Source organism: Macaca thibetana, chromosome 20 (genome assembly GCF_024542745.1).
Source record: "Macaca thibetana thibetana isolate TM-01 chromosome 20, ASM2454274v1, whole genome shotgun sequence".
NCBI classification, from domain to species: Eukaryota; Metazoa; Chordata; class Mammalia; order Primates; family Cercopithecidae; genus Macaca; species Macaca thibetana.
The window spans coordinates 17607379-17633337 of NC_065597.1; the positions used below are offsets into that span (position 1 = coordinate 17607379).

The following is a 25959-nucleotide window of genomic DNA, read 5'->3' on the forward strand; positions in this document are numbered from 1 at the left end:
AGTATAACTTATCCCCTCAATTTCTTTGTGAAGTAAGGCACGTGCTTTTTTCATCTGACTTATGAGGAAATGTGGGTTCAATTAGTATTTATTAAGCACCTGTTATGCAGACAGACACCCTAGAGGCAAAAACAGGTAAGACACCATGTATCAGAGTTAACATTCTAGCAAGTAAGATGTCAATAAACAAATACATGAGAAATTATAGATTATGATGTTCGGGGTTGAGGAGACAAGGAGGACCAACTAAGACACAACTCTGAGGGAAGTAGTCTTTTAAAGAGTGAAAACTGGGCTGAGGCATGAAGGATTAAAAGAAACTGTCTCTGCAAAGAGCCAAGGAAGTTTCAGAAGGAAATCAGTGCATAGGTCCCTGATGAGCATGGGTTTGACTGATGAACAGGACACCATCATTAAAGGGCCCATGGGCCTTGGTAAGGAGTTTCTTCTGTGTTAGAGACAGGGTTTCACCGTATAAGCAGGATGGTCTCGATCCCCTTACCTAATGATCTGCCTGCCTCGGCGTCCCAAAGTGCTGGGATTATAGGTGTGAGCCACTGCGCCCGGCCAACAGTCAAGTTTCTTAAAATCACCAGAGCAGGCCTGGCGCGGCCTCCACAGGATGGAGAGTGGCGCAGTAGTGAAAATAAATGGGAAAGAAAGTCTGCAAACTAAACGATGTGAGGTACTTTAAGTTTTAAACATTTTTTGTATAGATGGGGTTTCCCAGGTTGCCCAGCCTGGTCTTGAACTCCTCAGCTCAAGCAACCCTCCTGCCTCAGCCTCCCAAAGTACTGGGATTACAGGAGTGAGCCACTGCAGCTGGCTAACTAAAAGCTTTTAATATGTTTCTAGGGTACAACGACAGTCTCCCAAGAATTGTGTGTGTCACAACATAAGACCCAAGTTACTTGCGTAGATGTACTTAAGAGACATTAAGCAACTCAGCCTTCAGGAAGACAAAGGGTAGAAACAGACTAAAAAGAGCAGAATCTAAAAGGCCGCCGCACTGTCTACTCCCATATGGTTATTTAAATTAAATAAAAATCAAGTTCGGCCAGGAGCTGTGGCTCATACCTATAATCCCAGCACTTCGGGAGGTTGAGGCAGGTAGCTTGAGACCAGGAGTTGGAGACCAGCCTGGGCAACACGGCAAAATCGCGTCTCTACAAAAAATACAATTAGTCAGGCGTGATGGTGTGCACCTGTGGTCCCAGCTACTCGGGATGCTGAGGCAGGAGAATCCCTTGAACCTGGAGGGTGGAGGTTACAGTGAGCCGAGATTACACCACTGCACTCCAGCCCGGGAGACAGAGTAAAACTCTGTTTCAAAAGAAAGAAAGAAAGAAAGAAGTTCCTTTGTCATGCAGGACACATTTCAAGTGCTAGAAACCCACATAGGGCGGGTGGCTCCCATTCTGGACAGCAGAAATACAGAACGTTTTCCTTGTCGCACGAAGTTTTTTGTTTTTTGTTTTTTTTTTTTTTTTTTTTTGAGACGGAGTCTCGCTGTGTCTCCCAGGCTGGAGTGCAGTGGCGTGATCTCGGCTCACTGCAAGCTCCGCCTCCCGGGTTCACGCCATTCTCCCGCCTCAGCCTCCCGAGTAGCTGAGACTACAGGCGCCCGCCACCACGCCCGGCTAGTTTTTTGTATTTTTAGTAGAGACGGGGTTTCACCGTGTTAGCCAGGATAGTCTCGATCTCCTGACCTTGTGATTCACCCGCCTCGGCCTCCCAAAGTGCTGGGATTACAGGCTTGAGCCACCGCGCCCGGCCTGTCGCACGAAGTTCTATGGAACGGTGCAATTCTGGAGCCGAAGCTTCTTAACCACTGTAGGCCAGTCGGAGGTGCCTAGAGCGAGAGACCATGGGCTGTGCACCCCAAACCTTGAGCATGTCACACAAATGCTGCTTTTTATGTGTGCTGTGAGTGTCGGGGTTTAAAACGTTAATCTCAGACTTGTCATCTTTATTATTCAAGTTTCAATCAATGCCCACAACAGGCAGGATGAAAACCCCTCAATTAAAGGTTGAAAGGAGGTGGGCGGGGGAAGTCGGGCCAACCTCCGTTCAAATCTTTGCTCTGGCCAGCGCGGAGGGTCACGCCTGTGATCCCTGGATATTGGGATGCCCAGGCGGATGGATTGCTTACGCTCCGGTGTTCGAGACCAGCTTGGGCAACACAGTGAAATTCCCATTTCTACCGAAAAAGAAAAATAGAACAGGTCAGGTGCCGTGGCTCACACCTGTAATCCCAGCACTTTGGGAGGCCGAGGGCGGACCACTTGAGGTCGGAGTCCCAGACCGGCCTGGCCAATATGGTGAAACCTCGTCTCCACTAAAAATGCAAAAATCACCCAGATGTGGTGGCGCATTCCTGTAACCCCAGCTACTTGGGAGGTTGAGGCAGGGGAATGGCTTGAACCCGGGAGGCAGAGGTTACAGTGAGCTGAGACCGGGCCATTGCACTCCAGCATGGGCGACAGAATGAGACTCCGTCTCAAAAAAAAAAAAAAAAAAGAAAAGAAAAAGAAAAAAAAGAAAAAAAGAAAACAATGAGCCGGGCGTGGTGGTGAGCAGCTGTGGTCCCAGCTATTGTGGGAAGCAGAGGCGGGAGGATCCCTGGGGCCCGGGAGTTCAAGACTGCAGTGAGCTCTTCCAGCCTGGGTGCAACAGGGAGACTTCATTTCGCTTCTTAGGTTTGTTTTTTTTTTTAGACGGAGTTTCACTCTTGTTGCCCAGGCTGGAGTGCAATGCCGTGATCTCGGCTCACCGCAAACTCTGCCTCCGGGTTCAAGCGATTCACCTACCTCAGCTTCCCGAGTAGCTGGGATTACAGGCGTGAGCCACCACGCCTGGCTAATTTTGTATTATTAGTAGAGACGGGGTTTCTCCATGTTGGTCAGGCTGGTCTCGAACTCCTGACTCAGGTGATCCGCCTGCCTCGGCCAAAGTGCTGGGATTACAGACTAGAGCCACTGCGCTTTCGTCTCTTTACCATGAAAAAGGAAGGGAGGGAGGAAGGGAGGAAGAGAGGGAGGGAGGGAGGAAGGGAGGAAGGGAGGAAGAGAGGGAGGGAGGGAGGGAGAGAGGGGGTAGAGGGGGAGAGGGGGAGAAGGAGAAGGGGAAGGGAAGGGATGGGGAAGGGGAGGGGGAGGGGGAGGGAGACGGGGAGGGGGAGGGAGAGGGAGAGGGAGACAGAAAGAAATATTAAATCCCTGTTCTTTTACTACATGGGGAAACCTCGGCTCAACTTGTTCGCCTGTAAAACAGGGATAATACAAGTCTTTACGCCACACTTTCCATGATGAAATTAAAAATGAAGTTCGTCCGTCAACTTTAAAGAGTTCAGTAACGGAGCTCAGAGCGGGCGCAGGCATCGCCGCTGAGGAGCCCGAGGCTAGGCTCTCGGGGGAAGGGCCGGGCGACCTCCCACCCTGGCCAGGGCAGGCCCCGCAGCAGCGAACTCGGCTCCTTCCGTCATCGCCCCGAGCTCCCGCCTGCCCAGCCCCCAACGCCCAGCAACCCAGATAAGTGCTAGGGTTCGGGCTCCTCAGCCCAGACCATTGGCGCCGCCCCGAGGGCCCGAATCCTGTCAGGCTGCCAGGTTCCAAGCCCGCGTGCAGCCCACCTCGTGGGGTGTCTCCTGGACCCCAATCCAGGAATCAGGCGTGGGGAAGTTCATCCCGGAGTTAGAGGCCCAAGGCCTGGGGAGAAGCAAGACCCCTCCTCACCTGAAACCAGTAGGCCGCGGCCTGGCTCGCGAGCCCGCCGAAGACTCTCTAGTTACCTCAGCAGAACTCCGAATGCACCTACGCCAACGGCCACTTCCGGAGCCGCTCAAGCTCCCGCCAGAGCCGCCAGCAGGTAAGCTCCTATTGGACAGAAGCCCTAGGCTGTGGCCAATACTCAGTCTTCTTCTTCAATGGGTCCCCGCTAGCTGAAGTAGCGGCGCTCTCATTGGCTAGTTGTTCATAAACTGACGAGGCGGGACCGCTCTCGAGGAAGCCTCCTACAATTGGCAGCAATCTACGTCCGTCACCTTGTGCCCGCCCCGGAAAAATAAATTTTTTTTTTTTTTTTTTTTCCCAGCGCGTTTTATTTGAACTTTCGGGCGGGAGAAAGTTGTATGATTTATCGATCCATTTTGGAATGGAGATGAAAATATTAAAACTGTGACTCCTGCTGCTTGTCCCTAACGCTTTAGTGAAGGAGTTATCTGTATCCAAAGGATAGTAGTTAATCGAATAATTTCTAAATATTTCAATATTTTGAATTTCGGAGCCTGTAAAAAGGGTAGGACAGTCCAGTTCATGTGTATCCTCTCATGGGGTTGAAGAGCTCACTTAAAAGACTTTGCCTACACAGTCTCTTCAATCTCAAACAGCTGTAATGGATCTGAGCTACTAAACAGTCTCAAGTCACTTGGCAGGGCCGCCGCTCGCCGCCAGCGCCAACAGCAACGGGCCCCAGGAATTCTCCAGCTACGAGAGCGCGAGCCCACAGGCGTCTCGACTCCGGGCCCGCCGCCGACAGGAAAGCCACAAAGAAAACTGATAAACCCAGACAAATGATAAAGACAATCTAGATGTAACAGAACTCATTAATGAAGATCTTTTGAATCAGCTTGTGAAATACGGAGTGAATCCTGGTCCTATTGTGGGAACAACCAGGAAGCTATGTGAGAAAAACCTTTTGAAAGCGAGGGAGCAAAGAACAGAATCAAGATCTTCTCCTCTGCCAACAATTTCTTCTTCAGCAGAAAATACAAGGCAGAATGGAAGTAATGATTCTGACAGATATAGTGACAATGAAGAAGACCCTAAAATAGAGCTCAAGCTTGAGAAGAGAGAACCGCTGAAGGGCAGAGCAAAGACTCCAGTAACCCTCAAACAAAGAAGAGTTGAGCACAACAAGAGCTATTCTCAAGCTGGAATAACTGGGACTGAATGAACAAGTGGATCTCCAAAAGGCAGACCTCTGCAGGCATTATAAACTAGGGAATCTACAAGAGAGTCAAGAAGAACTCCAAGGAAAAGAGTGCACACTTCAGAATATTTTCGTATAGATGGTGCAGTAATTTCAGCGAGTACTCCCATAGCTGAAACTATAATGGCTTCAAACAATGAATCCTTAATTGTCAATAGGGTGAATGGAAATTTCAAGCATGCATCTCCTATTCTGTCAGTCACTGAATTCTCAGACATACCCAGAAGAACACCAAATACACCATTGACAAGAGCTGAAGTGGGAGAAAAAACACAGGAAAGAAGGGTAGAAAGGGATATTCCTAAGGAAACGTTCCCCTGTGAAGCAGCTACACCAACAAGAATTAGTGCTAGTTGCCGCAGACCAATCAAAGGAGCTCCAGGCCGGCCTTTAGAACTCAGTGATTTGAGGATGGAGGAGTCATTTTCATCTAAATATGTTTGTAAGTATGTTCCCTCGACAGATGTCAAGTGAGAAAATACGAAAAAAGGGACACTCTATTCCTGTATGGATAAAAATTCTGCTGTTTGTTGTTGTGGCAGGTTTTTTTGTGTTTGGTCTATCAAGCTATGGAAACCAACCACATAAATCCCTTCTCTAATTTTCTTCCTGATGGCTCTAGAAAACCCAACTGAGTGGTATCTCTTTGGGACATTCAACTTGATCTTGTATTTTTAATAACTGTGTTGAAGAACATTTGTGTATGCTTGTTGACTCCAAGAACTAAAAATAATGTGATTTTGCCTCAATAAACATAGTATTCCATTGGAAAGCAAACAAAATATATATAAATGGACTTCATTAAAATGTTTTTGAACTTTGGACTAGTAGGAGATCACTTTGTGCCATATGAATAATCTTTTAGCTCTGGAACTTTTTTTTTTAGATAGGGTGTCACTCTTGTCACCCAGGCTGGAGTGCAATGGCATGATCTCAGCTCACTGCAACCTCCGCCTCCCAGGATCAAGTGATTCTCCTGCCTCAGCCTGCTGAGTAGCTGGGACTACAGGCATGTGCCACCATGGCCACGTAATTTTTGTATTTTTAGTAGAGATGGGGTTTCACTATGTTGGCCAGGCTGGTTGAACTCCTGACCTTAGGTGATCCACCTGCCTCAGCCCCACTAAGTGCTGGGATTACAGGCATGAGCCACCCCGCCCAGCCATAATGTTCATTATCTTGATAGGGCTTGGATTACTCATATGTATGCATTTGGCAAAACTCATCTAAATGCTATCTTTAAGATTTGTGCCTTTCACACAAATTTTTCACAGCAAAAACTTACCTTTCCACACCCCCCCCCCGCCAAAAAAAAAGCCCATACAGAGGTAAACTTCAGCTAATGGCATAAATGCTGAAGTGTTTAGGAATGAAGTGCATACAAAATTAGGATGGATTAATGGATAGAAAGAGGCACAAGTAGATAAACAGGTATGTGATAAAACAAATATAATAAATTATTGTAGAGTTTAGGTGGTAGGTATATGGTTATTCAGAGTACAATTGTACTAACTTTTCTGTGTATCTGGAAATTTTCATACATAAGTGTTGGGAAAAATCAGGTACAGGGCCTTGGAAGGCATCCTGTGCAAATAAAAGGCCCTGAAAATTCAGTTTTCTCAGTTTTACAGTAAATTCACCTATAATAATTGTGGATCTGCCAGAGTATGAATAATTCATCTACCAAGGAGAATTTTCACTCTAACTTCTACAGTAAATAGAACAAATGATTTTAAAGATGAAAACATGGCTGGGCATGGTGGCTCACGCCTGTAATCCCAGCACTTTGGGAGGACTAAATGGGAGGATCCCTTGAGGTCAGGAGTTCCAGACCAGCCTGGGCAACACAGCAGACTCTGCCTCAAAAAAAAAAAGAGAAAAAAGAAAGGAAAGAAAATAGTAATACCTACCAATAAGTTCTACAAAAGAATCATATTGTTTATATTCTTCTGCATTTTTTATTTACAGAAAAAAGACATGTTCTAGGTTTAAAAAAAAATCAAGGATAAGTAAAAGATAAAAAAAAAAATAAGGCCAAGTGTGGTGGGTCATGCCTGTAATCCCAGCACTTTGGGAGGCCAAGATGGGAGGATCACTTGAGCCCAGAAGTTCAAGACTAGCCTAGTCAACACAGTGAAACCCTGTCTCATAATAATAATAATAAAAATCAGCCATGATTTTATTCATCAGAGATGATTACTAGAATACAAGATCCAAATGTATTTTTATTGCTGTCTTCTCAGTGACTGAAACAATGGCTAGCACATTTGCTGTTGAATGATTTAGAATGAGTTCTGAAAAAAATGTAACTTTAGAGGCAGGGGTTAGTGTATCCTAGGCAAAGCACACACCATGAACAAAAGTATAAGAAATCTAGAATGAGACCAGGCATGGTGGCTCATGTCTGTAATCCTAGCACTTTGGGAGGCTGAGGCAGGCAGATAACTTGAGGTCAGGAGCTCGAGACCAGCCTGACCAACATGGTGAAACCCCGTCTCTACTAAAAATACAAAAATTAGCCGGGTGTGGTGATGCACACCTGTAATCCCAGACACTTGGGAGGCTGAGGCAGGAGAATCACTTAAACCTGGGAAGAAGAGGTTGCAGTGAGCCAAGATCGCACCATTGCATTTCAGTCTGGGCAACAAGTGTGAAACTCTGTCTCAAAAAAAAAAAAAATCTAGAATGAAAGCACCACAAACATAGGTTTCAGTCTGGCAGGGATTAAAATCTGACAGCTCCTATATGCACATATTTTGTTTGTCCTATCAGCATTAAAATAATTTTTTTTTTTTTTTTTTTTTTTTTTTTTTTTGAGACGGGATCTCACTCTGTCGCTCAGGCTGGAGTGCAGTGGTGCAATCATGCCTCACTGCAACCTCCACCTCACAGGTTTAAATGATTCTCATGCCTTAGCCTCCTGAGTAACTGGGATTACAGGCATGTGGCCACCACACCCAGCTAATTTTTGTATTTTTAGTAGAAACAGGGCTTCACCATGTTGGCAAGGCTGGTCTTGAACTCCTGACCTCAGGTGATCCTCCTGCTTTGGCCTCCCAAAGTGCTGGGATTTCAGGCGTGAGCCATCGTGCCCAGCCTAAAATAATGTTTAATGAGATACTAACCTTTAAAAATAAGGACATCACAGAAAAATCCAACTTTCTAGCTCTTTTGACAAAATGGAAAGCTCTGGAAATGTTGGAATCCCATTCTATGTGACAAAGTTTAGATTGGAGTTGAGCAGATGCTGTTCTTGCTCATCTGTTCACTAAAGCCCCCTCCAGGCACAAAGCATTCATTTAGGTTCCTTCCTAGGCCCTAAAAGTATTAGACTTTGCAGTCTCTGGTAGGAGAACTCTGGGATCTGATTGGAAAGTCGGGTTGGAAAGTATGGTATGGGATATATCCATAAGGCTATGGATATCTGAATAGGAAGTTTGTACTTGATTCCTTGGGCAAGAGGAAGAATTGAACACTGTTTGCCCAGTTACTTCTGTTGTGTAACAAACCACCCCAAAACTTAGTGTTAAGACAACAGTAATTTATTTAGCTCCTGATTGTGTGAATGGGCAATTTGGACTGGGCTCTGCTTGAGTGGTTCTTCTGGTCTTGATTGTCCTCATTCATGTGTTAGCTGCCATGTTGGTTGGTTTAGTATGACTTCAGCTAGGAAAGCATGTTTCTGCTTCATGTGGTCTCTCATTCCCAGCATGCTCACTCCACATGTTCATGGCTGGGTAAGGTTGCAACAGACATTTAAAAGGCCTCTTGAAACCTAGGCTTGGAACTGGCACACAGTCACTTCTTCCACATTCTATTGATCAAATCAAGTCCCAATGCCAGCCCAGATTGAAATGGTGGGGAAAGAGACTTCATTTGTGGATGGGAGGAGCTGCAAATTACATTGCCAAGAGGTGTGGACACCCAGAAAGATACATTTGACAAACCATCTATCAAAGTTACTGTCAGAGATATGTTTTTGGAAATATCATTTGAAGTGGGATGTGTCCTGTATGACTGGAATTATTTTCTATTTGTAACAGATAAATGCTGCCACTCCTTGCACCCATAAATAACTCAATAACAAAGGATATGAGAGAGAGAGATGTCCAATTTGTGCCTCTGCCAGCTTCTTGTCCAGGGAATCCTTGGTTTAGATTTCGATACACTACTTAGTAAAGGTGGAGAGTTTCTTTAAGATTTCTGTGGATGAATGAACAGAAAATTAGACCAGACCAGGGAGCTGAGAGCCAAGTTAGAAACACAAAGACATTTCTACATTGCACAGTTGCTTAGAAACTGCATTCCCCCTGGTCTGGCTGGCGCCTAAACCACCATCAGCACTCATGCCTTTGTGATATAAAGTTATCTTACTTGATCAACTTTTAAAACACAAACACCTCATAGGAAGGGATAAACTCACATCTTAGTGTGAATTAGTCGCTAGTGTTAGATTCCTTAATACTAGGAGGACTCTAGGTTTTAAGGGAGCTTGGTAGAAGAAGAAAGAAGACAGAGGAGAGAGTGAAGTGGAGGACGGCATTGTATAAATCACTGTTGGCTTCTCATCCACCCTAAAGACCAATTTTTCAGGAAGCATCATTAAGTCTGCACTTCTGCTCTGTGGTGATGAAGAGAAAGTTTCAGACAGAAACTATGATGTGACTTTGATTTTTCATTCTGAAAGGTAGGGATGTGGATGAAGGGAGAGGAGAGATGACAGATGAGACCCTCTTGGGTAGTGTGAGAGGTTTTCCTGACAGACCATCTGTGAGAAGGCCTTGAAGAATAGTCCTCATGCTAGAGACTTCTGTAAGTAGAGAGAACATTCTTGGAAGCTGCCTCAAAAGTCTGGACTCATGGCTCGTTCCTTCCTTCCTCCCTCCCTCTCTTCCTCCCTCCCTCCCTCCCTCCCTCCCTCCCTCCCTCCCTTCCTCCCTTCCTCCCTTCCTCCCTTCCTCCCTTCCTCCCTTCCTTCCTTCCTTCTTCCAAGTCTTCCTCTGTTGCCCAGGCTGGAGTGCAGTGGCGCGATCTCAGCTCACTGCAACCTCTGCCTCTGGGGTTCAAGCAATTCTCCTACCTCAGTTTCCTGAGTAACTGGGATTACAGGTGTGTGCTATTATGCCCAGTTAATTTTTGTATTTTTAGTAGAGATGGGGTTTCACTATGTTGGCCAGGCTGGTGTTGAACTCCTGACTTCAAGTGATCTGCCCGCCTTGGTCTCCCAAAGCACTGAGATTACAGGCATGAGACAGCGCCCGGCCCCTTCTCTTTTTTGTCTGGGCTTTGTGGAAAGTCTGCGAGATTTAGGTCTAGGATAGGAGAGAGAGATGCTTCCAGGGAGGGAGACAGTGTAAGGAAGCTATGGAGAAGCAGCTGATGATGTGGTGAGATAAAAGTCTGCGTCAAGGAAATAATCCCAAGGATGCTGAAAAAAGGAAGGAAGGCAGACAAGGAGGAATGAAAAGAGGAGAAAGATAGGCAAAAATAAAGCAAGAGAGAAGAAAAAGAAGAGAGATAGAAAGACAAAAAGACAACAAGATGATGCCTGCTGTGGTGGTGCCTGTTGTCCCAGCTACTCTAGAGACTGAGGTAGGAGGATCACTTGAGCCCAGGAGTTCGAGGCTGTAGAGTGCCATGATCCTGCCTGTGAATAGCCACCATACTCTGGCCTGGGCAACGTAATGAGACCTCCTGTCTAAAAAAAAAAAGAAAAAGAAAAAAAGATAAATAGACAGATACAGACAAAAAGAAAGGAAGGAAATAGGCAGGAGGAAAGTAATCTGCCCTTCCAAACCACTTTGGATAAAACAGTGCCCTTTGGAAGCCCTTACACTACTGACATTTGGGCCAGATAGTTCTTTGCTGTGGTGGGCTGTCCTATGCATTGTAGGATATTGAATAGCATTCTTTTTTTGAGACGGAGTCTCGCCCTGTTGCCCAGGCTGGAGTGCCATGGCGCGATCTCAGCTCACTGAAACCTCTGCCTCCCGGGTTCAAGTGATTCTCCCGCCTCAGTCTCCTGAGTAGCTAGGACTACAGGCATGCGCCAACACACCTGGCTAATTTTTGTATTTTTAGTAGAGACAAGGTTTCATCATGCTGGCCAGGGTGGTCTCAAACTCCTGACCTCAGGTGATCCACCCACCTTGGCCTCCTAAAGTGTTGGGATTACAGGCGTGAGCCACCATGCCCAGCCAACATTTTTTTTTGAGACGGAGTCTTGCTCTGTAGCCCAGATTGGAGTGCAGTGGTACAGTGGCACGATCTCGGCTCACTGCAACCTCCACCTCCCAGGTTCAAGAGATTCTTGTGCCTCAGCCTCCTGAGTAGCTGGGATTACAGGCATGTACCACCATGGCCGGCTAATTTTAGTAGAGATGAGGTTTCACCATGTTGGCCAGGCTGGTCTCAAACTCCTGACCTCAGATGATCCGCCCACCTCAACCTCCCAAAGTGCTGGGATTACAGGCATAATCCCTGCGCTCAAATCCCTCCTGAGTAGCTGGGATTACAGGCATAATCCCTGCGATCAACTGCGCTCACCCATCATCCTTGGCCTTTATTCATTAGATGACAGTAGCACACCCCATCCTAACACTCTGGCCTTATAACAAACAAAAATGCTTTCAGACATTGCTAAATGTTCCCTGGATAAAATCACCCCTCATGGTAAACTACTGCCTTGGAGCTGGTGAAAAGGAAATCTTTCACAAATGTGAAATAAGCATGGGCCTCACGCTCTTTACACCAGAAAGAACCCTACCATCCACAGAGGGCCGCACAGAGGGATCATGGGCCCGGCACTCATCAATGATCTCCCGCAGCTCTGAAGGGCAGTCTTCACCCAGCGGCTCCTGCTGCCGCTTCACAGCCACCAGCTCGTAGATCTTCTCAGAATTACAGCCTGGAAATGATAGCATGAGAGCCTTAAAAAACTACTCCGGTACTCGTACATCTCTATGGATGCTGATGGCTGGCATCAGAACTAAGGACTCTTGAGTATGGAAACAACAAGAGCTTCCAACGATTCCACTGACCAGCCCAGGCAGTTCCAACATTAAACAACAAATTGCCAGGGGCAGCACTGATGGGGAGTTTCTGGTCTATTGGCAGGGGACCCAACCCCAGCACTGGCTGAGCCAGCCTTCACCTTCTTCACCTTCAAACGGGATCCTTCCAGTGACAATTTCCCAGAGGACGATTCCAAAGCTAAAAGAAAAACAAGAAACTGAACAACCATAACTAGTCTCCCCTTTCCCCTGTCCCTCTAGCCACTGCCAGAAAACTCAGTGAATTTTTTGATTACTACCCAATTTCATTCAACAGAGTTGAGTTTAGGTGGTCCTTGGAGGAGTTTGATTTGGGTTTTCCTATCATGCACATCTGAGTTAGAATCTGTACCAGAACATGAATGTACCTGTATATTTCAGACTTTACGTCATATCGATGATATATATTTTCCAGTTTCTGAGGTGAGATATATGCTGTAGATTTGACTCTGTCTGTCTTTTCTCTCTTAGTTTTCAAACTGATGGAAGTCTGTGTTTTCCTCAACTCAAATCCTGCAAGCTAGACAGAGAGGCAACTTAGAGACAGAAAGAAACAAGCAAGATCTTGGGTAGAGGAGTAAAGGGCAGGGATTATTGCTACACACAGTTGCCAGGGAATTGTCTTTTACCTTAGGGATTTATTTCCTGTAGTGACTTCTGTCTGTGTGGCTACTCTATTGGTTAACATTATGGGTTCAACTTAACATAGTGCAGTGACCAAGAGAAACACAAAGAGATTTCTTCTCTATAAAATGGGGTGATGACAGGGGGGATTACTTGAGATAATGGTTATAAAGCACCGGTAAGACCTGCTAAGTTGTAGTTGTTGCTAGTATGACTATGTTAAAATATAGAGTTTTCTCAGTTGAGGACTGAACTCCACTCAGTGAGAGTGGAGAGGGGTCGTAGAGCCACTGCCTGGCTCACCTTTTCCCAGAGAAGCAGATGGAAAAATGGCATGGGGGCATTCCCTCTGTACTATCTGGCCCTATGGGGGGTCAGCCTGATCCTTCCGCTTTGGTGTGACGAGTGTGAGTCATCCCCCCAGCCCTGCGTGGTCACGTGGTGTTCTTAAAGAAACCATAGCACAATCAGTGAGAGCGTATGTTCTTGTCCTATGCACACCTGCCATTGACACCATTGGTGTGCAGAAGGCTGCCAGCCCCAAACTCAGCCAGGTACCATGTAGGCAATGTGAGAAAAGGGATAAGGCACTTAGATGGCTCATCCACCTTTCATTCATTCATTCATTCATTCACTCACTTGCTCACACATTTCCTGAGCACCGACATTCTCTGACATCTAGCGCCATATGGGATACCAGGGGTGAAAGGCGGAATAGCGCATCTTACAGTCAGGCTGGATGAAGAGCATGAGAGTGGTGGACACAGTGTTTTGGGAGTACTTATGTGACCAATGCAGAGGGGGAAAGACATTTGAAAGGCAAAAAAGGCCTGTCTGCTGTTAATTGAGGGCTGTCTCTGACACTCATAAGACTGGAAGAGCCGGGCGCGGTGGCTCACGCTTGTAATTCCAGCACTTTGGGAGGGCGAGGCAGGTGGATCACCTGAGGTCGGGAGTTCAAGACCAGCCTGACCAACATGGAGAAACCCTGTCTCTACTAAAAATACAAAATTAGCTGGGGTGGTGGCACATGCCTGTAATCCCAGCTACTCGGGGGGCTGAGGCAGGAGAATCGCTTGAACCCGGGAGGCGGAGGTTGCGGTGAGCCGAGATCGCGCCATTCACTCCAGCCTGGGCAAAAAGAGCGAAACTCTGTCTCAAAAAAAAAAAAAAAAAAAAAAAAAAGACTGGAAGAAAGAAAACCAGCCATGGATGACAAAGGTAGACTGTCACCTATGGCCCTTAGTAATGTTGCTGATGATAAAAATAAAAATGACTGCTGATTGTTAGATAGCTTCTGGGCAGGACCAAGGGGGTAAGTGGACTACACAGTAAACAGCTGATAGGAATGCTTTGTAGCAATTTTTTCTTTTTTGCTTTTTGAGACAGGGTCTCATTCTGTTGCCCAGTCTAGGGTGCAGTGGCGTAAACATAGCTCACTGCAGCCTTAATCTCCTGGGCTCTAGCCATCCTCCTCCTGCCTCACTCTCCTGAGTAGCTGGAATTACAGGTGTGCACAACCATGACTGGCTGATTTTTAAATTTTTTGAAGAGGGGGAGGTTTCACTGTGTAGCCCAGGCTGGTCTTGAACCCCTGGGCTCAAGTGATCCTTCTGCCTTCCCTTCCAAAGTGTGGGGATTACAGGCATAAGCCACCATGCCCGGCCATGTAGCAGCTCTTCTCTTCTTTTTTTTTTTTTTTTGGAGACGGAGTTTTGTTCGTGTTGCCCGGACTGGAGTGCAACGGCGCAATCTAGGCTCACTGCAAACCTCCGCTTCCCGGGTTCAAGCAATTCTCCTGCCTCAGCCTCCTTAGGAGCTGGGATTACAGGCATCTGCCACCACGGCCGCTAATTTTTTGTATTTTTAGTAGAGATGGGGTTTCACTACGTTGGCCAGGCTGGTCTTGAACTCCTGACCTCAGGCCATCCACCTGCCTTAGCCTACCAAAGTGTTGGGATTACAGGCGTGAGCCACCATGCCCAGATGTGGCAGCTCTTAAAACAGCAACTGACATGTCCCTTGCAGAAACACTGGAAGGCCTGCCTGCAGAGTTGTTATCAGAGATGCTGACTCCTGCAAGTCATGGGCTTCTAAGCCTGGATGACCCACACGCACCTAATGGGAGCTGCTTTCTCCAGCACCTGTGGCTCTGACAAAGCAAGTATCTCCTGGATGACTGCGAGGACTCACCCTGGAGCGAAAGGTTTGGCACTGCTGACACTGTGTTTTCTGCAGGACATCCTTCTAAGTAACTGAATGACAAGTGTGGCCTAGACCTGTCCTGTGAGTCTGAGTCCTTAGACCTAAGAAGATCCCCCGTTGTGTGTTGTAGGGACACAGAAGTGGTGTCCAGGCATCTAAGGGGAAATGACTTTTAGCCCATCCCTGCTAAATGGGCAGTGAGGGAAGGCAGTCATCAGAACAGGAGGCATAGATGGAGTCTGTTGTGTGGTGGGCACACAGAAAGTTGAACTTAGTTCTGAAACTAAAATTGAACTCAGTTCTAAAAATAAGGCAAGCCCGGGCATGGTGGCTCATGCCTGTAATCTCAGCACTTTGGGAGGCTGAGGTGGGCGGATCACTTCAGGCCAGGAGTTCAAAACCAACCTGGCCAACACGGTGAAACCCTATCTCTACTAAAAATGCAAAAATTAGTCGGGAGTGGTGGTGCTTGACTGTAATCCCGGCTACCTGGGAGGCTGAGGCAGGAGAATCGCTTGGACCTGGGAAGCAGAGGTTGCAGTGGGGCAATCTCGCTCACTGCACTCTAGCCTGGGTGACAGAAAGAGACTTGTCTCTAAATAAATAAATTCATAAATAAACTAAGGCAAAAATCAAGCCTTTCTGAGACATTCGTGCCCCTCTCCTAGCACCAGTCATGCAGGTTTGACCCAAAGCATCCTATGGAGGGCACACTCACCTTCACTTGATAGCCTTGAGTTACCAGGAAGTTTGAGCTTCTGATTTTTCCGTGGAGTTCAGGTTCTTCTGAATGGTGTAGCCTGACACAGCCAAAGGCAGGGAGCATTAGTGACCTTTGCCCAAACTTTCTTGGGGGGACTGACAATGATGACTGGGCTAATGAGGCTGGACAGTACCATGGGTGCCTGTCCACGGAGAGACGCGAAAAACTGGGATGCAGAGGCAAGGTTTGAGAATCGCAAGCCGCGAGTATAGAGCAGAGATGAGATTCATAGTACAAGGGGGCATGACAGCCCTTGTGAAGTGCATGCAGTCTGGCATCAGGGGTGCCTTTAGGTAGAGAAGGACAAAGGTGCCTCTGTGTTGCTTTGCCTGGGAAGTGCTGGACAGATCCGAGTGCTCAGAGGCATGGCTGGGTGGCTGGACCTTGCTGGGATCCTTCAGGTCAAAACAGAATGTGGAGCTGGGGTCCCGCTGACTTCCAGACAAGGGTTTTGGTTTCACAAAGCCCCTGTGTCCCAGGTTGGGTTGTGGTCATGGTGTCTGCCTGAGCTCAGATTCTCCCAGAAGCAGATCATGAGCCATGGTTTGCGTACGAGGGATTGTATCAAGAAGGTGCTCCCTTTGCCAGGCACGGTGGCTCATGCCTGTAATCTCACACTTTGGGAGACCAAGGTGGATGGATCACTTGAGGTCAGGAGTTTCAGACCAGCCTGGCCAACATGGTGAAACCCCGTCTCTACTATTAATAAAACTACAAAACATTAGCTGGGCATGGCGGCATGCGCCTGTAATCCCAGCTACTTGGGAGGCTGAGGCAGGAGAATTGCTTGCACCCAGGAGCTGGAGGTTGCAGTGAGCCAAGATCATGCCACTGCACTTCAACCTGGGTGACAAAGTGAGACTCTATCCCAAAAAGAAACTCCCAAAGTCCCCCAAACAAACGAAAAGAAGGTGCTCCCAGGAGAAATGGTGAGGGAGTAGAGGAAGCAGGATGGGGAAAGAGAATAAATCAAGCAAGAGGTTGATTTCAGGTGAAATCCCAGGCTCAGGTGGTCTCATGGAGACCTGTGGGCACAATTACAACTCAGAGCATGTCCCACAGGAGGCAAAGGAACTGGACTTTTGCATTCACACCAGTCAGTGGTTATGGACTGTGTTGGGGAGGCCAGGGACAGATGGATATAAAACTCGTGAGCACTTTCAGCTGTCTATAAGGGTGAAAGGGCTCCAGTGCCCACAGGCAATCCTCTGAAGATTACAGCTGTTAACTTTTAGTAGCAAAGCGTGCCGAGAGGGGGATGGGTATATAGAGCTAGTAAAAAGGATCAGAGGTCATTTGGAGGGGATATTAAGAGTGTCCCCTACAACATCCAAAAATATTTCTCCTTAAACTCACTAGTTTAAGGAGTTGAAAAGAAACAAACTTGATAATTTCAAATTAATAGCTAAGACAGTGTTTCCAAAAGTATGGGATAAGGTGGTATGCAAGATTATATAAAGGGAAAATTACTCTCCTTTCAATTTGCTCCAGTCTTTTGATTACATCAAGGAGAAAGTTGGGGTTTGGTGTTTTTTGTTTTTTTTTTTTTTTGAGACAGATTCTTACTCTGTTGCTGGACTGGAGTGCAGTGGCGTGATCTCGGCTCACTGCAACCTCTGTCTCCCAGGTTCAAGTGATTCTCCTGCCTCAGTCTCCTGAATAGTTGGGACTACAGGCACCTGCTACCATGCCCAGCTAATTTTTTTATTTTTAGGAGAGACAAGGTTTCACCATGTTGGGCAGGATGGTCTTGATCTCCTGACCTTGTGATCTACCCGCCTCAGCCTGCCAAAGTGCTAGGATTACAGGCGTGAGCTACTGCGCCCGGCCTTGGTGTTGGGTATCCTTAACACTTGTCTGACTCTGCCAGTATCTCCACTGTACAAAGAGAATGTGGGTTGGACCACAGAACTTCTGGCAGGCAGCCTCATCCAGCCAGAATTTAATTACATTGTTTTGGTTTCATTTGTGGTTACCTATTTTTGGCAAGTGATATGGTTTTCAATTTATGGCAGTAATAGAAAGTGTCCTATTAAAAAACTTTATTTCAATTTTTTTTTTTTTTTTTTTTTTTGAGATGGAGTCTTGCTTTGTCGCCCAGGCTGGAGTGCAGTGGTATATTAGTTCACTGAAACCTCCTCCTCCTGGGTTCAAGTGATTCTTGTGCTTCAAGCCTCCTGAGTAGCTGGGATTACAGGCCTGTGGCACCATGCTGGGCTATTTTCTGTATTTTTAGTAGAAACGGGGGTTTCACCATGTTGGCCAGGCTGGTCTCGAACTCCTGACCTCAAGTGATCCACCCGCCTCGGCCTCTCAAAGTGCTGGGATTACAGGCATGAGCCACCGCGCCTGGCCTTTATTCAGATTTTTAAAAAGTGAGTCAATGTAATGAAAAATGTTAAGTAAATAACACTGGTAGTAGTATAGTTAAAACCCTGCAGGTGGTTTGCGAGGGACTAACCTTTGGGGACCCTTGGGATTAAGAATCCATAGATTCCGCAGGTGAGAATAGGTAGAGTTGCCAAATAAAACACAAGACACTCCATTAAATTTGAGTTTCTGATAAGCAATTAACATACATATTCATGTACTAATATATATATATGCCCACAAATTGTATATGACATACTTGTACTAAAAAGAAATGTGACCAGGTGTGCGGCTCCAGCACTTTGGGAGGCCGAGGCAGGCAGATCACAAGGTCATGAGATCGAGACCATCCTGGCTAACACGGTGAAAACCCATCTCTACTAAAAATACAAAAAAATTAGCCAGGCGCGGTGGCTATTTTGTAGCCTATAGTCCCAGCTGCTGAGGAGGCTGAGGCAGGAGAACGGAATGAACCCGGGAGGCGGAGCTTGCAGTAAGCCAAGATTGCGCCACTGCACTCCAGCCTGGGCAACAAAGCGAGACTCCGTCTCAAAAAAAAAAAAAAAAAAAAAAGAAAGAAAAAGAAATGTGTATCCAAAATTTGGGACTGGGTGCAGTGACTCATGCCTGTAATCCCAGCACCTTGGAAAGCTGAGGCAAGAGGATTGCTTGAGCCCAGTAGTTCAAGACCAGCCTAGGCAACATGGCAAAACCTTGTCTCTACAAAAAATATTTTTTAAAAAAATTGGCTGAGTGTAGTGGTGTGCGCCTATAGTCCCAGCTACTCAGGAGGCTAAGGTGGGAGAATCCCCGAGCTCGGGAGGCTGAGTGAGCTATGATCACATCGCTGCACTCCAGCCTGGGCAAGAGAGTGAGACCCTGTCTCAAAACATAAAATAAAATAAAATAAAATTTGATATTTTTGATATTTAGTATAAGTATATACCATGCAATATTCAGGATGCACTTATACTAAAAAATGATTCATTACTTTCCTAACATTCAAATGTAACTGGATATGTTTACTTTTATGCTAAATCTGTCCACTCCAAAATTAGGGCTTATCCAACTCTATAAGTGCAGTGTGTACATCAAATTCAACCGTCAGTTCTGGGAGCTGGTGTTCCCTGGGTTAAGCCTCCTTCCTCCCTCCTATCTGTAATCAAAGTAAATAGTAAAACAGTGTATGGGAGGGAAACTGGGGCTTCTGGCCTGCTCCCTCACCATCTCTGAGAGTATCAGAAGTGTGGACAGACCCGTCCAACCCTTAGTGGTGCCTTTTCACCCCGTCGTACCAGTACAGGCCTCGGGCTGCCCCCAGGACTAGGACGATGCGCTTGCTGAGTGTGAGGTCTTCTTCCCTATCCAACAGCTCCCTCAGGGTCCCAAGTTCACAGTACTCCATGACGATGGAGAATTGAGGTGGAGTCACTGGTGGAAAGAAGCCAGGCACTATGAGAATCTGCCCTACTCGAAGCTTCCCCTGTCCTTAGCCTGCCTCTCCCAGCCTCAGTACAGATATAGACTGGCTCTGCTGTGAGTCCCATTTCTCCCCCAATTCTCAGCCCACAGTTTTGCTCCCCACCTCCTTGAACAGACCAAATATGCCCAGAATTCCCATCCTCTTCTCCATAATACTTGGCTTGTCGTAATTCTACCTTAAAAAAAAAAAATTGGCTGGGTGTGGTGGCTCACGCCTGTAATCCCAGCACTTTGGGAGACCGAGGTCAGGAGTTTGAGATCAGTCTGGCCAACATGGTGAAACCCCGTCTCTACTAAAAATACAAAAAATTAGCTGGGTGTGGTGGCACGTGCTGTAGTCCCAGCTACTCCGGAGGCTGAGGCAGGAGAATCGCTTGAAGCTGCGAGGCAGAGGTTGCAGTGAACAGAGATCGTACCACTGCACTCCAGCCTGGGCAACAGAGCAAGACTCTGCCTCAAAAAAAAAAAAAAAAAAATGTTCTGCCAGGCATGGTGACTCACGCCTGTAATCCCGGCTCTTTGGGAGGCTGAGGCGGGTGGATCACTTAAGGCCAGGAGTTTGAGACCAGACTGGCCAACGTGATGAAACCTCGTCTCTATGAAAAATGTAAAAATTAGCCAGGTGTGGTGGCACATGCCTGTAGTTGCAGCTACTAGGGAGGCTGAGGCAGGAGAATTGCTTGAACCTAGGAGGTGGAGGTTGCAGTGAGCAGATCGTACCACTGCACTCCAGCCTGAGAGACAGAGCGAAACTCTGTCTCAAAAAAAAAAAAAAAAAAAAAAAATTATTTCTCTTTTTCTTTTTTTACTTCCATCTCCTTTTCTTAGTTTAATTGTAAATTTTCTTGAGCAGTTATTTGGGGAATGTCTTCCTCACTCAGCTGGAAGCCCAAGAAGGCAGGAAATGTGTCTGTCTTGTTCACACGGTGCTTACAAGGAGCTTCGTACATCTGTGTGGGAGGAATGAGTGGGGTGCACATGGCAGGGGCAGGTGAGGACTCAGACAAGAAGTCGACATCCCCGTTCATGGGCCTGAGTTGCAAAACTGACATATGACTGGGCCAGGCACCTCAGCGGTCCCCAAGGAGAATAAACGTTGCTGAACGTTTGCCTTTATGTTTTTTAATTTTTTTAAGACAGAGTCTCGCTCTGTCACCCAGTCTGGAGTGCAGTGGCGTGATACCGGCTCACTGCAACCTCCACCTCCCAGGTTCATGCAATTCTCCTGCCTCAGCCTCCCGAGTAGCTGGGATTACAGGCACCCACCACCACACCCAGCTAATTTTTGTATTTTTAGTAGAGACAGGGTTTCCGCATGTTGGCCAGGCTGCTCTCGAACTCCTGACCTCAGATGATCCACCTGCCTCAGCCTCCCAAAGTGCTGGGATTACAGATGTGAGCCACCGCGCCTGACCTACGTTTGCCTTTAGACTGGGATTCCACACTCTGAAATCAAGTTGGCCTGAGGCTGTGGAGCAACTTCCAAAGGGGATAAGACAGGAGTTGCTCTGTCCGCTCTCTAGTCAAGAGCAGCAAAGCATGACCAGCAGGAGGGGTCATTCCATGAGAGAGATGGTCTCGAGCTCCTGACCTTGTGATCCACCTGCCTCGGCCTCCCAAAGTGCTGGGATTACAGGTATGAGCCACTGCAACCGGCCAGGTAAGTTAATTCTGCTTTTAGATTTGCTCTACAGTAATGATGACCAAGGGTGTTTTCCTTGTTTGGGTCAGACAGCTTTATAATTTATTTTTGTTTTTGTTTTTATTTTTTTTATTTTTTATTTTTTATTTTATTTTATTTTTTGAGACAGAGTCTCCCTCTGTCGCCCAGGCTGGAGTGCAGTGGCCGGATCTCAGCTCACTGCAAGCTCCGCCTCCCAGGTTCACGCCATTCTCCTGCCTCAGCCTCCCGAGTAGCTGGGACTACAGGCGCCCGCCACCTCGCCCGGCTAGTTTTTTGTATATTTTAGTAGAGACAGGATTTCACCATGTTAGCCAGGATGGTCTCGATCTCCTGACCTCGTGATCCACCCGTCTTGGCCTTGTTTTTATTTTTGAGATGGAGTCTTGCTCTGTTGCCCAGGCTGGAGTGCAATGGTGCACCCTCAGCTCACTGCAATCTCTGCTTCCCAGGTTCAAGCAATTCTCCCACCTCAGCCTCCTGAGTAGCTGGGACTACTGGTGGCTGCCACCAGACCCAGCTAATTTTTGTAGTTTTAGTAGATATGGGGTTTCACCATGTTGGCCAGGCTGGTCTTGAACTCCTGACTTCATATGACCTGCCCATCTCGGCTTACCAAAGTGCCGGGATAATAGGTGTGAGCCACTGCACCTGGCAGCTTTATAATGTTTTAGAGCAACAAGATGCACCCCTCTTCCAGGCTGGCATCTAAACATGTACCCCCTTATTTCCCAGTGGGCTGAAAGGAGAAGATGTGGCCATGTTAGTGCAAACCAACCCTCAGCCTTCAGCGCTGCTCTCCTAAAAGAAGATGAGAACATGCATCTTGGGATGAAAAAAAAAATTAACATTGATAATAATCACACTTTGTAGATTCCACCCTTTGTGGTGTTCTTTAAAAAAAAGTGCAACACGTTGAAACACAGGAGGTATATTCCAGGCCATCCAAAGCTTGACCAATCCCAGAAGCATTCCTTACCTGTTTCATCAATGCAAATCCCGAATATACGCAGGATGTTGGGAGATTCAAATTTCTTCATGATTTTGATCTCATCGTTGAAAGTCTGCCTCACTATTCTATGAGGATAAAGGGAGAAATCGGGATTTCAGCACTGGAAAGTTCCTTTGAGAACATTCAATGTGGTGACCCTCTGTGTATGTGGGGGTGGGGGTATCAGCATCTCCTGGGGGTAAGAACTGGTGCCAGGATGAGCTCAGCTACTGATGACAACATGTAGAACCCCTCGGGTGCCTGTGGCAGCACAATTAGTTCCTCGGGGTCTGTGAGATATTAATGGGGCTTGCTAATATCTTTTCAGTAGTTAAAATAGTCTGATAGAATTGTATTTTTATGACCTACAGGGCTTTCCTAAGCAAACTAAAAAGTCAAGTATTCGTTATTGTTTTTAGGCCGTAACCTGTTGTTTAGCATATACTCTGACAGATCGTGGTGTCTGTCTTTTTTTTTTTTAAACTGGAGACAGGGTCTTGCTCTGTCGCCCAGGCTGGAGTGCAGTGGTGCGATCTTGGCTCACTGCAGCCTCCACCTCCCAGGTTGAAGCTATTCTCATGCCTCAGCCACCTGAGTAGTTGGAACTGCAGGTGCGTGCCACCATGCTTGGCTAATTTTTGTATTTTTTTTTTTGTAGAGACGTGGTTTCACCGTGTTGGCCAGGCTGGTGTGAAACTCCTGGCCTCAAGTGATCTGCCCACCTCTGCCTCCCAAAGTGCTAGGATTACAGGTGTGAGTCACCATGCCCAGCCTGTGATGTGTGTCTTTGATTAATAAAAATAAGGATATTTATTAAGTGAAATCTTATAACCAAAATTCCTTCCAAAACGTGGGCCTTAAAAAATATGGGCAGGTAAATTATTAAAGAGGATCACTGGAACCACCAACTCAATCCAATCTGTTAATTCATTCTGAGTCTTAGACTCAAAGGGTAAAGGAGGCTTGTCCCAGGTCTGTCAGAGAAACAGAGCAGGTTCAGAGCCTACAAAAATCAATTGTATTTCTATCTGCTAGCAATTAACAATCAAAAGATTAAATTAAAAATTGTCATTTCCAATAGCATAAAGAGAATAAAATACTTAGCAATAAATTTATAAAAGAAGTGCAAGTCTTACCCTGAAAATTTTGTACCTAAAATTTTGTACCTAAATTGTTGAAAGAATTTTGTTTTGGTTTGTTTGTTTGTTTGTTTGTTTTTGTTTGTTTTTTGAGACGGAGTCTCACTCTTGTTGCCCAGGCTGGAGTGCAATGGCGGGATCTCGGCTCACTGCAACCTCTGCCTCCCGGGTTCAAGCGATTCTCCTGCCTCAACCTTCCGAATAGCTGGGATTACAGGCACCTGCCACCAGGCCCAGCTAATTTTTGTATTTTTACTAGAGACGGGATTTCACCATGTTGGCCAGACTAGTCTCGAACTCCTGACCTCAGGTGATCCTCCTGCCTCAGCCTCCCAAAGTGCTGGGATTATAGGCATGAGTCACTGCACCTGGCAAGAAATTTTAAAAGATCTAAAGAAATGGAAAGACGTCCCATGTTCTTGAATAGGAAGACTTTGTATCATTAAGATGATAACATTTTCCAAATTGACCTACAGGTTCAATGCAATCCTTACCCAATTTGTAGTTGGCAAAAAAAAAAAAAAAAAAAAAAAAAAAAAGAAAGCAAAAACGAAAACAGAAATTGACAAGATATTCCTAAAATTTGTATGGAAATGAAAGGAATTCAGGATAGCCAAGACAGTCTTGCAAAAAAAGAACAAAACTGGAAGACTCATACTTCTCAATTTCAAACATATCACAAGGCTACAGTAATGAAGACAGTATAGTGCTATCTTAAGACTAGACAAATAGATCAGTGGAATAGAATTGGGAGTCCAGAAGTAAAGTCATACAGATAAAGCCAGTTGATTTTTCACAGTTTTTGTTTTTTTTTTTTTTTTTTTGGAACACACTCTGTCACCCAGGCTAGAGTGCAGTGGTACAATTTCTGCTCACTGCAACACCTGCCTCCTGGGTTCAAACGATTCTACTGCCTCAGCCTCCCAAGTAGCTGGGACTACAGGCACCTGCTACCACGCCTGGCTAATTTTTTGTATTTTTAGTAGAGATGAGGTTTCACTATGTTAGCCAGGATGGTCTTGATCTCCTGACCTGGTGATCTGCCCGTCTTGGCCTCCCAAAGTGCTAGGATTACAGGCATGAGCCACTGTGCCCAGCCAACGCCCAGCTAATTTTTGTATTTTTAGTAGAGATGGGGTTTCACCATGTTGGGTAGGCTGGTCTCGAACTCCTGACCTCAAGTGATCCACCTGCCTCGGCCTCCCAAAGTGCTAGGATTACAAATGTGAGCTGCAGTGCCAGGCCAGCACAGTCTTTTAAACAAATGGTTCTGGGACATCTGGATATCAACATGCAGAAAAATGAAGTTGAATGACTACCTTATACAATACACCAAAATTAACTCAACATTGGAAACCTAAATATAAGAGCCAAAACTATAAACTCTTAGAAGAAAACACAGGAGGGCCAGGTGCAGTGGCTCAAGCCTCTAACCCCAGCATTTGGGGAGGCTAAGGTGGGTGGATCACTTGAGGTTAGGAGTTTCAGACCAGCCTGGCCAACATGGCAAAACCCGTCACCACTGAAAATACAAAAATTAGCTGGGCATGTTGGCGCACGCCTGTAGTTCCAGCTACTTGGGAGGCTGAGGCATGAGAATTGCTTGAACCCAGGAGGTGGAGGTTGCGGTTGAGCTGATGTCACACCACTACACTCCAGCATGAGTGAAAGAGCAAGACTCTATGTCAAACAGAACAAAATAAAAAAAAACCCCAAAACCTGTACATGAATGTACACAGAAACATTATTCATAATAATCAAAAAGTGGGAAAAATACAGGGTTCATCAACTGATCAATGGATAAATAAGATGTCCATACAATGGACTATCATTCAGCCATAAAAAAGAAATGAAGAAATGATACTTGCTACAATATAGATGAACCTTGAAAATATCATGCTAAGTGAAAGAAGCCAGACTCAACAGATCACGTATTGTATTATTCCATTTACATTAAAGATTTGGAAAAGGCAAATCTATAGAGACAGAAGGTAGGAGTGTTGCCTGGGGCTCAGGATGGTGGTGATGGGGGTGAATGAGGAATGACTGCTAGTGATATAGGGTTTCCCTCCTTCCCTCTCTCCCTCCCTCCCTTCCTTCCTTCCTTTCTTCTTTTTCTTCTTTTTTTTTCGTTGGAGTCTTGCTCTGTCACCCAGGCTGGAGTGCAGTGGCACGATCTCAGCTCACTGCAAACTTGGCCTCCAAGGTTCAAGTGATTCTCCTGCCTCAGCCTCCCAAGTAGCTGGGATTATAGGGTCACACCACCATGCCCACCTAATTTTTGTATTTTTTGTAGAGACGGGGTTTCACCATGTTGGCCAGGCTGGTCTTGAACTCCTGACCTCAGGTGATCTGCCCGCCTTGGCCTCCCAAAGTGCTGGGATTACAGGTGTGAGCTACTGCACCCGGCCTGTAAATATACTTAAAGTCATTAAATTGTACATTTTAAATAGGTAAATCTTATGGTATGTAAAATATATCTCAATAAAACTGTTAAAAATATGGTCTCAATCAAAATCTTGATCACATTTTGAGGAGTGTGATAAAACTTTCTTTGATATTTATTTAGCTAAGTCAACCTCAAAAAGAAGAATCAGGAGGAAGTTCTTTATCAGATACCAAAACTTACTGCAAAGTCATATGAAAAACACAGTAACAGTGTG

At 46.1% G+C, this 25959-nt stretch overlaps 2 protein-coding genes and 1 pseudogene across 5 annotated transcripts in view; 1 reads left to right on the forward strand and 2 right to left on the reverse strand.

Annotated features, from left to right (window-relative positions):
- RFWD3 (ring finger and WD repeat domain 3) overlaps positions 1 to 3937 on the reverse strand; it is a 47588-nt gene extending 43651 nt beyond the window's left edge. Inside the window, exons 1-2 of one of the 2 annotated variants that reach the window (XM_050772701.1) lie at positions 3735 to 3937; positions 1078 to 1166 (exon numbers count right to left, since the gene is read on the reverse strand). The gene's annotated coding sequence lies outside the window, so the exon portion shown is untranslated. The remainder of the gene's footprint in view (positions 1 to 1077; positions 1167 to 3734) is intronic. The other variant, XM_050772700.1, reaches the window with a different exon arrangement.
- LOC126945088 (lamina-associated polypeptide 2, isoforms beta/gamma-like) lies at positions 383 to 5808 on the forward strand (annotated as a pseudogene).
- Positions 5809 to 8509: 2701 nt separating this feature from the next.
- MLKL (mixed lineage kinase domain like pseudokinase) overlaps positions 8510 to 25959 on the reverse strand; it is a 28353-nt gene continuing 10903 nt past the window's right edge. The window contains exons 5-11 of one of the 3 annotated variants that reach the window (XM_050772740.1): positions 22146 to 22243; positions 19299 to 19434; positions 15589 to 15670; positions 12410 to 12561; positions 12143 to 12201; positions 11756 to 11896; positions 8510 to 9192 (exon numbers count right to left, since the gene is read on the reverse strand). In XM_050772740.1, the coding sequence (XP_050628697.1) occupies positions 9158 to 9192; positions 11756 to 11896; positions 12143 to 12201; positions 12410 to 12561; positions 15589 to 15670; positions 19299 to 19434; positions 22146 to 22243 (703 nt within the window). In that variant the 3' untranslated portion in view covers positions 8510 to 9157. Of the gene's footprint in view, positions 9193 to 11755; positions 11897 to 12142; positions 12202 to 12409; positions 12562 to 15588; positions 15671 to 19298; positions 19435 to 22145; positions 22244 to 25959 lie in introns of those variants that run through there. The other 2 variants (XM_050772741.1, XM_050772742.1) reach the window with 2 other exon arrangements.